The sequence below is a fragment of the Giraffa tippelskirchi genome, chromosome 12, assembly GCF_054371585.1.
Source record: "Giraffa tippelskirchi isolate mGirTip1 chromosome 12, T2T-mGirTip1v1.2.pri, whole genome shotgun sequence".
In the NCBI taxonomy this organism is placed as follows: Eukaryota; Metazoa; Chordata; class Mammalia; order Artiodactyla; family Giraffidae; genus Giraffa; species Giraffa tippelskirchi.
In genome coordinates this window covers 40,029,263-40,042,128 of record NC_137286.1, presented here as the reverse complement: position 1 = coordinate 40,042,128, position 12,866 = coordinate 40,029,263, and the positions used below count along the sequence as shown (strand labels likewise).

At 43.8% G+C, this 12,866-nt stretch overlaps 1 protein-coding gene across 2 annotated transcripts in view; it reads left to right on the top strand.

Moving 5' to 3' along the window:
• The window catches only part of IL16 (interleukin 16), a 126,140-nt gene that overhangs the window by 64,069 nt on the left and 49,205 nt on the right, over positions 1-12,866 (top strand). For both annotated transcript variants that reach the window (XM_081550369.1, XM_081550370.1), the window contains 2 exons: positions 6,131-6,239; positions 12,070-12,212. In XM_081550369.1, coding sequence (XP_081406495.1) covers positions 6,131-6,239; positions 12,070-12,212 — 252 coding nt within the window. The remainder of the gene's footprint in view (positions 1-6,130; positions 6,240-12,069; positions 12,213-12,866) is intronic.

Sequence of the window (12,866 nt, the reverse complement as noted above, 5' to 3'; positions counted from 1 at the left end):
AATATTTACTCCTATATTTTTTCTAAGAGTTTTATAGTTGTAGCTCTTACTTGTAGGTCTGAGATTTATTTTGAGTTAATTGTTGTATATGGTGTGAGGAAGGGGTTCAACTTCACTCATTTACATGTGGCTATCCAGTTGTACCAGGCCACGTGTTAAAAATATTCTTAAGAATACTTTTCCTAGACCCCACAGGCCATTGTAATAGTCTAATCTAAAAGGAATACTATGAACTAGAACATAAGCAGCGAGAATGGGGAAATTTGAGAAAGTAGAATTATAAGGACTTGGTGGCTGTGTTCATGGAGGGACCACAGGAGAAGGAGGAGTTTTGGAGGACTCCTAGGTTTCTGGTTTCCACCCTTCCTCTCCATATCAGGATGCATGTGGCCTCAGCATCCCACATGACGACGTGACCACCCCAGAACCAATCTGCTGGAGACAGTTATTTATCTTTATGGCTTAAAGTTCAAGTCTACTGCTGGGTGATCAACCCAACCACAGGAGACAAGCCTTGACCAGGAGGGCAGTGAATTCTATTTTGTGGCTCCTTTAGACTAGAACAGCTATAGCATCTCAGTTCAAAGAGAAAATGGGAAGGCTTGTATTTAAGAGGAGTAGAGTCACCAAACTCCAGAAGCATCAAGCTGTGTCAGCAATGTTGGGGGTCTGTATGCAAAATGAACCCTTCTTAGAGAGTAATAGAGCCTTCTAACTTTCAGGGAAGAGTTTAGATTCCAGAATAATGTTGCTTGTTGTACAAAATGCTGCAGAATTCTGCATCTTCATTCCGGGTTTATTCCTTGGCTACATGTGGATCGTGGTTTTTTGGTTTTCTCTTTTTTCCCCACTTCTTGAGGTTGGCTGTTCAGTCCTAGCAGTTACATGACTGGTTCTTACTTGAGGAGAGCTCCCTGATCAGTCTACCCTGTTTCCCACTCAGGCACCAAGGAGACAGATACCTGTAGAGACTACCACCCAGGTAATGATGGGGCACGCCTCCCACAGAACTGTGGCTCTGGGTCGCAGCCTCTGATGAGAACAAGGAGCAACGTGTCTGGAAATGACTTTTCTAGCCTATGACCTCAGTGACAAACCCTCAGCCTCAAGATTAGCCCCACCTTGAGAGCAAGAACAGAAGAGTTCTGTTCTGTGGGCTGACGGGGGAGCTGTACTATGGAAGCATTCACAGGGGCTCCTACAGAGATTCCTTTGATGAGACACCACTCCACCCAGGACATCCTTGCTGGAGACTAGCCAGGCTTCCCCCAAGAACCAAGAGAAGATATTTTCTCCTCGTGAGTGACCTTCTGCCATGTGATCACTTCAGAGAGGACAATAGCCATTTGACTCTTTAAACATAATCATCCATTACATTAAAAAGTATAGAGCTGAAAGTGATTATGGAAGCTGTTAAGTTCACCCCTTCAGCCTACAAAAGAGGGCACTGAGACCAAACAATTAACTGACCAGCCCAGGGTCATAAGAGGCTTAATGCTGCTCGTCTCATGACCCTTTTTTCTGCTCTAGGCCCACTGTGCTTTTCTGGTGGCGGAATCATTATGCTCAGGGTTTTATGAATTAAAGAGTGAATATATACCTTGAGATGATCCCAGAGTCTGAGTGAGCACTGGATCCTTGTCGATGTCCGGGAAATAGAAGGTCCATAGAACTTGTGCCCTCCTGCGTGCATGCTAAGTCGATTTAGTCGTGTCCAGCTCTACGCAACTCCATGGACTGTAGCCTGCCAGGCTCCTCTGTCCGTGGGATTCTCCAGACAAGAATACTGGAGTGGGCTATCCTGCTTTCCTTCCCATTGAACTTGTGCATTGCCTCTATTTTTGAGCTTTTAGGGGCCATATAGATGTTTTATTTGTTAAGATTCAACACTGAATATTCATTGGAAGGACTGATACTGAAGATGAAGCTCCAATAATCTGGCCACCTGATGCAGAGTTGACTCATTGGAAAAGACCCTGATGCTGGGAAAGATTGAAGGCAGGAGAAGAAGAGGGTGGCAGAGGATGAGATGGTTGGATGGCATCGCTGACTCAATGGACATGAACTGGAGCAAACTCCAGGAGATAGTGAGGGACAGGGAAGCCTGGTGTGTTGCAGTCCATGGGGTCGCAAAGAGTCGGACACGACCTTAGAGACTGAACAAGACAAGATTTTTTGATGCGGACCATTGTTTTAAATTTTACTTGTATTTGTTTTGTATAATTGAATTACAGTATTGGTTAATTATTGCTGTTCAGCAAAATGACTCAGTTATATAGATACATACATACATACATACATACATACTCTTTTTCATAATCTTTTCCATTAAAGTTTATCACAGGATATTGAATACAGTGCCCTATGCTATATAGTAGGATTTTTTTGTCTATCCATTCTATATATACCAGTTTGCATCTGCTAATCCCAAACTCCCAATCCAGCCTTCTCCTGTCCCCCACCCCCTTGACAACCACTGGTCTATTCTTTATGCCCCTGATTCTGTTTCTGTTTCATACTTGGGTTCATTTGTGTCACATTTTAGAAGTTTGGTGTGGACCATTTTTACAGTGCTCATTAAATTTGTTACAACTTTGTTTGTGTTTTACTTTTTTGTTTTTTGGCCATGAGGCATGTGGGATCTTAGCTCTCCCACCAGGGATCAACCCTGCACCCCCTGCATTGAAAGGTGAAATCTTAACCACTGGACCACCAGGGAAGTCCCACTATATAGCTTTTTACATACACATCTGATAGAAAATTGCTATGTGGCTCTCATCTTCTGTTTACGGTAGTACATTTCCGTTCTTCCCTATAGCAGTCATCCAGTGAGCAGATTCATAGCAGAGGGTGTCAAAGTGAAGCACGTCAGTCTTCATGACTGTCCAAGAGCTTGACAGCAGCCTGGTTAGAGGCAACTTATCAAAGCCTCTAGGTGTTGAGATGATGGCTTCGTGGCAGAGGCCGCATGTCTCATGTCTGAGACAGCTTTGGCCACAGGACATGGAGTTGTGAAGGAGAAGGACTGGCCCAAAAAGCCTTGGCCCACAGAGTCTCCACGGCTGGTATGTGCACAGTGCGATTACTGCTTCTGAAGCCAGGACAGTTAATCTGACTGGCTCTATTTCTTTAAAGGTCCAAAGTCTTGTAAGATTCCCTCTTCTGGTTGGGCTGCCCCAGTGGCACTAGTGGTAAAGAACCTGCTAAACAACGCAGGAGACGCAAGAAACGTGGGTTCATTCCCTGGGCCGGGAAGATCCCCTGTTGGAGGGCATGGCAACCCACTCCAGTATTTTGCCTGTAGAGTCCCACAGACAAAGGAGCCTGGTGGGCTACAGTCCATGGGATCGCAAAGAGTTGGACACAATTGAAGCAACTTAGCACACACTTCTGGATGTGACATTGGCCATTTCCAGGTAATCTGGGCCAAAAAAAAAAAAATGATCCACTTCTATGATTTTTCTGCTATCAATTGGCTTTTATGTCAAGCAGTTTCTAAATCATGTTTTGAACATGAGGCTTTGTCAAGAGGATTAAAATAAAGAAGGTTAACAATAAATATACTTTTTTGAAAACTTATTTATTTATTTGGCTGCACCAGGTCTTAGTTGCCACATGCCAGTTGTGGCATGAGAACTCTTAGTTGAGGCATGTGGGGTCTAGTTCCCTGACCAGGGAGTGAACCCAGGACCCCTGCACTGGGAGTGCAGAGTCTACCGTCGGAGCCACTGAGGAAGACCAATAATCTCTTTAAATATATATAAGCCCCCTCTCATATAATCTCTCTCCTTTAACACATTTCCTGGGCTACCCTTGTTAGAGAAGATAATTTTGTTCAGGTTAATATAGTGCCATCTACTGCTGAAAAAAGGAAAATGAATGTCTGGGAAGATCAGTCCTCTGGTTTTGGACATTGATATGTACAAGTGAAAAGGAATTGATATGTGGGATTTCTGGCAGGATCCCCTTGTGTCAGAACTAGATACAGTTTTAATAAGAAAAAAAGGTTGTGAGTAGACTTCTGGCTCCAGATGGTTACGTGGTTACTGAGTACACTTTATTAACTCCCCCACCTCTTAGAAATTTCTATCAAAAAAAAAAAAGCACCAATAGGGAGAAATGCATGTCAGAACAGGAAGCCATGGGAAGGGGCCATCCATATTCTGGAAGCCATGACAACTTTCTGCATGACATAGTGCAGGTGAGATTGGATTGAGGGAAGGGCTCATTAGCCTGCTGTTGACCACACAGGAAGGACAGGCTTGGGGAATGAGTGTGACAGGAACCAACTGAACTGCCTCCTCCAGTGCCAGGGGCTGGAGGGGAAGATGGGTTACGTGGAGCATAGGGAGAGGCAGCAGTAGGTCCTCCTTCCTCTCTGGGAAGTGCACCAGCTGCTGGAAGCCGGCAGGCACTTGGCACATGAAATGAATCAGCACTGCCAAGCCTGACTTTGAACGAGACAGACCTGTCAGAAAAGGGTGGCAGATACACTTAGCAAACCTCCACGCTAGAACATTAAATCCCAGGTAGCATTTGAGCCAACTAGAGTTTCTAGATAGAATAACCAATACTCCTAAATCCTATACTCAGCAAATCACTCAAGTGTGATGACCACAGAAAGACATTCTCAGACATGCAAATATTCAGAGAGCTTTCCATCTGCACAGTTTTTCAGAGAACATACACACACTCTCTGTCTTTCTCTCCTAAGGATTATGGTCATGACTAATAAAGCCAACATAACTCAAGAATTAAGTCACAATCATTGTGGCTAATAAAGTTATACAACAGGAAAACAATATAAAAATAGTTCTGGGAAGAGAAGTAAAATAATTAATACCATTATGCTCATCATCAACCTCTAGTCTTCTGTTCCCCTGTCCTCTGTTTCTAAAATACCAGGGTGAGGAGAGGGGAGTGAGTGAAAGTTGTTTCAAGTTCTCATCTTATCTGAGAAAGGGTCGTTTATTTTCTCTTTTATCACTGGCCTGATAGAGAGATGAGTTCAAGTGTGTGGTTTAGTACGTACTGCTTCTAGATTCAGTACAGAGTTTCTGAATTTTTAGTATAAAAAAGAAGCAGGTAAAATTTGATCAATATGGCAAAGTAGAAAAGCAACAACAGAATAATAACCAAATTTAACTTAAGAATATTGATTTTTCAAGTCCTAAATGAAATCTTCATAGGCAGAAATCAGCAGTATAAGAAAAATGTGATACACTCAAGAATGCAAGGATGGTTCAATATCGAGAAATCTCTTTATATAACATTCATTCAGTGACTGTTTCTAAGTGCCTGTGATGAACCAGAACAATGGAACTTACTTGGTTATCTTCTCTGAATCATACCTCCTGGCCTCTCATTCGTGTCACTCTCTAGTTCTTTTCTTCACAGCACGTGTTATTCTCTGTTATTATCTTTCAACTTTTTGTTTGTTTGCTGTTGGTGTTTCATCACTAAAATGCCTTTTCTCCAAGATCAGTGTCCTCCTTTGTCTTGTTCACAGCTATATTCCTAGTGCCTAACAAAGAACCTGACATGTAATAGCTGACATAACCATTCAACACTTAATTATTTATTTCTGGCTGTGTCTAGTCTTATCAGCTTGGAGGATCTTTCATTGAGGCACACAGACTTCTCTCTAGGTGTGATGCCTGACTCCAGAGTCCCCGGACTCAGTAGTTGCAGCCCGTGGGCTTAGTTGCCTTGCGGCATGTGGGATCTTAGTTCCCCGACTAGGGATCAAACCTGCATGCCCTGAACTGAAAGGTAGATTCTCAACCACTGGACCACCAGGGAAGTCTCCATCATTCAACATTTATTGCATTAGTTCAAAATTCGTGCAACTTCTATTCATTATTATAATTTGTATTCTTCATAATATAAAGATACTCATTTCATATTCTTTATTAAATGAATTATTATATCTATGAATTAGTAGATGACAAAATGAATTGCTATAACAATAAGTTAATGGATGGCAGTAATTCTAAATCCCTGCCTTCATAGAGCCTGTAATATAGAGGAAGAAACAGACCATCTGTCAAGTATTTCCATGGTCAGTGTTGAGATCTCAATTTTTTTTCTATTCTAATTTTCTGAATAAAAAATGGAAATTGTTTTGCAGGAAACTTCTACAACTTCCTCTCGGGAAAAGTCCGGAAAACTGGACCCACAAAGTAATAACTTCCTGTTTCCCAAAGCCTGTCATCAAAGAACACGCAGCAACTCAACCAGTAAGTGTCACTGAACCATCCTCAGGAGCGGGGCTTAGATTTTGGCGAATGCAGTAAGTCTCCTACATATTAACCTTTAAGTTGTGAACTTTCAAAGATGCAAACGTGTATTCGCAAGTCCAATCCTGGAAGTTAGTTCACGTGTCTGGCATACAGTGTTATGTGCGTGCATCCTCTACAAATGGTTGTGCTTGTGTGTCCTTTAGTGTATAGGACTGTATAGAGGACAGTAGTATCCTTATTTCAAGCCCGGGATGTCTGGAAGCAAGTGTAAAAGCCGTGGTGATATAGCTGGCCTACTATATTTTTCAAGGCACTGCACTATAAGATTTAAAGTGTTTTCTTTATTTTTGATGTTTGTTTTTTATATACATATTATTTGTGTGAAAAGTGTTGTAAACCTATTACAGTACATTACTATTAATATATAGCCAATTGTGTTAGTTGGGTACCTAGGCCAAATTTGTTGGACTTATGAACAAATTGGACTTATGAATGCACTCTCAGAACAGAACTCATTTGTATGTAGTCAACTTACTGCATTGGGAATATCGGTGATGTAGGAGATTTGGGGGAGGGTGGGTCTTTGCTCGTTCAGCCAGACTGCCCCAAGATGGTGTCCGCAGCTTCTCTGGAGCATCCTTCATTGCATGTGCACACCCTGGCCAGCTGGAGCACCTCTGCTCTTGTCAATAGAGCTCTCTGTGGGTTGGTCAACTCCTCTTCTAGGTGGATCTCAAGTGCCAAGCTGGGAAAAGCTGACACTGAGGTTAGAAGACAGGGCTTTACTCCTGCTCTGTCATCTGACAGGCTCCTTGGTCTTAGGAAGTCTGTGGTCTCTCCCAGAGTTTCTGTCACCTCACCTGTTGCAGGATGGGACTTGGGACTGAAAGATGTCATGATGCTTGGTTGTTGCAAATAAGCTAACACTAATTCAAAAGTCAGGAAATTGTGAAAAATGCAGAAAAACATTAAGAAGTTAAAACCATACCAGATCTGAATATTAGAGACCATCTGCATCTCCTACTCGGCAGGCAGATTCTTTACCACTGAGCCACCAACGGTAAAGCTTTCAGCTTCCAGCTTATGCCAACTCCGTAGTATCTCACTGGGCTTTGTTGTTTTCTTAAGACCCATCTACTGTTTGTAAATGGCCCCTTCATTCAATTTCTCAAAGTCCTAGCTCAATGTGCTTTTTGCTTCTGTCACACCCTCTCTGGTCCATGTGCCTGTAAACTCAGTGGAAAGAATACTTTTCTGCACAGGTGCAGTTCAACACCCCTTCATTATTTACTTCTCTTCTTTGGAGTGCTCCTGTTCTTCTATTCAGATGATCATCATTTTGTCAGTTATTTCTAAAAAGTGTCTTGGTTAAATCAATATTGCTATACTGCTATATTTGCTGAACATACTTTTTTCAGTTTACTCTTTCTCTTTTAATTTTTTAACATGAAGATGTTCTCATCTGATCTAATCAAATCCATCAAATTTTCCCTGTTTAATCCTAAAAGTTTCTTCCACATGTAAAGAGCTATTAAATACTTGGTGATGTTTTCTTCTAGTCTTCTTCTCGTGTACACTTATCTAATTATTACTCTATGACACCTTTAAATTGTCTCCAATTTATCAAGATTTACAAGGCAATTATAGATATATGCTTGCACATGTTTCTTGGATCATATTTGATTACAGATTTAGGAGAGAACCACAGAGGTTATATAATATGAAGATTATTTTGTGTAGAACCATATTGATTAAATTATTTCTACATAGTATTTTATTCTAGTTTTTAAATGATTTGCCTTCCCCCTAAATTTACTCTCTTTGTACTTTATTTTTGATGTTTGATACGAAACAAGAATCTAGATAGATTTTTTTCCCTAAGTGGCTGGTTCCAGCATCAGTCACTGGTAGTTTTTGCCCATCCTTTTATTTCATTTTTTGTTTACTTTGTTTATCTCTTGCAAATGATATGCACTTAGATCTTGAAAGCAAATCTGGCAGTTTTTCTAAGAGAGAAGCTTAAGCCATTGACTTTAGTATTATAATTAATATTTGCTTTTACTCATATTCTTTTTAGGGCTTCCCAGGTGGTGCTAGTGGTAAAGAATTTGCTTGCCAAGGCAAGAGACATAAGAGTTCAATCCCTGGGTTGGGAAGATCCTCTGGAGGAGGGCATGACAACTCACTCCAGTGTTCTTGCCTGGGAAATCCCATGGACAGAGGAGCCTGGCAGGCTATGGGGTTTTGAAGAGTCTTTCTGTTTTTATGGTCACTTGTCATTTGTTTTCTGTGTTTAGTTTTTGCAGTGATTTGGAAGGTTTATTTAGTTTTTTAGCACCACTTCTTCATTGATAATCAATTAGGTTTAATCAATTATTAATAATAATACTTGAGACTGTATTTTTCCGAATTGTCAGCCTTATGGGAGATGGGGTTATCTATCTCTAGACCCATTCCCATTTATTTCCCTGTTTCATAATTCCATGTAAACTTAAATAAAAACTCGTGTTATTATTGTTGTTCAGTCGTTCAGTCATGTCTGACTCTTTGCAACCCCCTGGACTGCAGTATACCAGGCTTCCCTGTCCTTCACTATCTCCTGGAGTTTGCTCAAACTTTCGTCCACTGAGTTGGTGATGCCATCCAATGATTTCATCCTCTGGCACCCTCTTCTCCCACCTTCAATCTTTCCCAGCAACAGGGTCTTTTCCAGTGAGTCAGTTCTCACATCAGGTGGCCAAAGTTTTGGAGCTTCAGCTTCAGCGTCAGCCCTTCTAATGAATATTCAGGATTGATTCCCTTTAGGATTGACTGGTTTGATATCCTTCTGTCCAAGGGACTCTCAAGAGTGTTCTCCAGCACCAGAATTCAAAAGCATGTTATTATATAACCATCAAAATATATAGTTTCCCTGTCAAAAATTGTTTTGGCTTTTGCATTTGGATTTTATAACCCCATTTTCAGTTAACTCAGTGCTACATGTTAACTGGTTTCAACTCCCTCCCACCCCGAAGGTGATAATTTTGATGTATTTCCTTGATGTTGGAACATATCCAGTAATTTTCAGAAGGGGCAGGAGAGGGCTCAGACCACCAGTTAGTGTTTTGGAGAGACTGTCCCGTCCTGACTCCAGGCCTGTGCCCTTGCTGATCCAAACTCACAGGGGGAGCAGGAACCTCAGAAAGCCTGAGTTGATTTTTTTTTTTTCCTGCCTGGCTCAGTGAAGACAGAAGCGGAGCTGGCATGGCCTGTCTTGCTCCCATGGTGCCTGCCTGTGCCTCTAAGTGCTTCTGTCCTATGGGCTGATCCAAGTTGGCCACGTGTTTGCTTGTCCATATTCCCTGAACCCAAGCCATGCACTGCTGCCCTTCTTCATACAGTGGTCCCCTTGCCCTGCTGAGGGCAGGAGAACGGGAGACTGGGATCCATTTCTTCCTGATAAAGTAAGGATTGGACTTTTGAGTTTCCCCAAAGGACCACTGAAGGGCTGGTCACATCGCCAGGGGAGCCTGATAAACACACAGACTGTCCCAGACCCCATTCAGCAGGTCTGGGTGGGGCATTGAAATTTGAGCCACTTATGATAAAACATCCAATAAACATGTTGCCTGGGCTTCCTTGGTGGCTCACTGGTTAACAATCTACCTGCCAATGCAGGAGACTCAGGTTCAATCCCTGGTCTGGGAAGATCCCACATACCTGGGAGCAACTAAGCCTATGCACCACAGCTGCTGAGCCTGCGCTCTAGAGCCCAGGAGCCGCAACTACTGAGCCCATGTGCCCTACAGCCTGTGCTCCACAACAGGAGGAGCCGATGCACCACAACTAGAGAGTAGCTGCTGCTTGCTGCAACTAGAGAAAAGCCTGCACAGCAACAAAGACCCAGCACAGCCATAAATAAATAAATAAACAAAATTATATATTTTAAAAAATCATGATCCCCAGGCAGATTTAACTCCACTTCCCAACTCTGCCCCATGATTCTTTGTCCCCTTTTTCTGGAGCATGCTTTTCTGAACCTCTTGGCTTCCTCTCTCTCCTGGCCCCTCTGGGGGCAGTTGGTCCCTGTGAGTTGGGGAGAGCCACCTCCTAGTGTGGAGAGATGCTGGGAGCAGCTGTCCTGGCAGGGGAATGTTTCCCCAGCCACTCGGATCGCTAGTGAACCACGACACCTCCTTTCTCCCCCAGGCCTTCATCCCTTTCCTCCTCCTCCCTTAGGGATCTCACATCTCTATGAAAGCCTGTTGTGTCGAATTTCCTCAACTCACTCTGGGTAGTGGCTTCCTTTCTCCAGCCTATAAACCAACTTAAGTCTCTCCCACCCTAAGAGTAAATGCAAACCAAAGCTCTGTGCCAAACTGCCTTCTTCCCTCTGAACCACCACCATCTTCCCTCTGAACCACCACCAATCTCACATCTTTCTCTTGGGGAATTTTCCCACCAAAGCCTAGTCTGCTCACTTGTGCTGAGGGACACTGGGAAAGCCCCACCCTTCTCTGGGTGCCTGCTGTCCAGTACAGTGGCCGCTGTCCACATCCCGCTCACTTGGAATGTGGCTTATTCCAAATGGAGATGCTCAGAAGGGTAAACATTGAAAAGACTAAGCACAAAAACTAAAGAAAAAACGTGAAATACCTCATTAATAACTTTGCAGATTATATGTTGAAATGATAAGAGTTTAGGTATATTGAACTAAATAAAATATATTATTAGGGACTTCCCTGGAAGTCCAGTGGTTAAGACTCTGCACTTCCACTGCAGGAGACACAGGTTTGATCCCTGGTCAGGGAACATCCCTCACACTGTGAAGCATGACCAAAAAAAAAAAATTATTAACACTAAACTCATTTTTGTTTTTACTTTTTAAAATGTGACTACTAAAAAATTTCAAATTACATATGTGACTTGCATTGTATTTCAGTTGGGAAGCACTAGTCTTAGACAGTGAGGAGCCATGCAGATAATCTCTGAAGACTTTTCCAGCTGGAAGCAGTAGGGTAGATTTCCTAGTTGGGTAAAAGGAAGTCTGAGGTTCTCCCTAAAGGAAGAGAAGATGATTGCCATGCATTTTCTTAGATCCCCAAGGACTCAAAAGTTGACTCTTTGCCTGCCTGCATTAGGGGTGTGTGGCCTTCCCTGGTTGTGAAGTGGTAAAGAATCCACCTGCCAGTGCAGGAGACCCAGGTTTGATCCCTGGTTTGGGAAGATCCCCTGGAGGAGGACATGGCAACCCACTGCAGTGTTCTTGTCTGGAGAATCCCATGGACAAAGGAGCCTGGTGGACTACAGTACTTGGGGTCACAAAGAGTCAGACATGACTGAGCACACACGCGTGTTAGGGGTGTTTATGTGCCTGTGTGCAAATGTGTGTGTAAGAGGCAGATCACCCAGGCTTCTGCCCTATCTCTCTTCTGGCCTGCCTGAATGGGGCATCATTTCTGCTTTCCTCCTCTCTCTTGAAATGCCCCCACCCCCAGCAGCAGGGACTGGAGCTGACAGATCATTGTGGTTTCCTGGGCACCCAGCATCCTACTTGACATGTAGGAGAGGCCACATCAACCCTCACTGAGTTGAGCTGAGGTGAAATGGAAGTGACAGTCCCATCCTCACCCCGTGGTGCACACAGCATGCACGAAGGAAGCCAGAATACCACCTACTTCCTCCTCCACCCTCCCCTATCATGTACCCGGTGCTGAGTGCTCCATGCTTCAAGTTCACTCTGGCCCCCAGCTCGGGAGGGCTGGCCATGGGCGAGGACGACGTTCTATCTTGAGCTTTGCTCTCCGAGAGCACAAATGATTTCTCCCTTTCTTTCCTCCTGGGTTAGGTGTCAATCCCTATTGCACAGGAGAGATGGATTTTCCGACAACCAAGAAATCAGCAGCTTCTGCAGACAGGCAGCCTTATTCCCTCTGCAGCGGCAGGAAGTCTCTCTCTCAACAACTGGACTTTCCTGCAGCAAAGGCTGTGGTAAGAACGAAGGGCAGGGAGCCCCGAGAAGAGGGAGCGAGGGGAGAACTGCCCGAAGAGCCTTCCTGGCCATTTGATGTCCACAGGGTTACAGTGGTGAGGAGCTGGCTTGGGGGCAAAGAACCACATGAGGAATGGTCACCTGTGACCATTGCCCATGGCTGCTACCATGTTGTTAGGATCTCATGGGCAGAGAACACTCCACCCGTGCAGACCCTGAAGTGAGGCTTCACGTGGATCCCTTTATTTCATCTGTACAGCAACCATAAGAGATCGTCGAGGGAAGTGGGGGCAAGTTAAGGAAGGCATGGGAGTTCACATTTTTAAAAACAATTCTTTAAAAGAGTTCTGTTTATTTATTTGACTGCACTGCAAGCATGTGGGATCTTAGTTCCCTGAGCAGGGATCGAACCTGCGTCCCTGGCATCAGAAGGCAGATTCTTAACCACCAGACTACCAGGGAAGTCCCACATCTTGGGGTTCCTGAGCCTCTGCCCACTACCCTGTGCCTGGCCCAGATGAGGGTCTCAGTAAATGTGTCTTGGATTCTGTTGAGGACATTCTTGGCCATTGGCCTCCCAGCCTCTGCTGGGGACTCTGGGTATAGGACTCACTGTCTGTGGTCTGTGATGTGCGGTCTGTGTCTCAGGACTC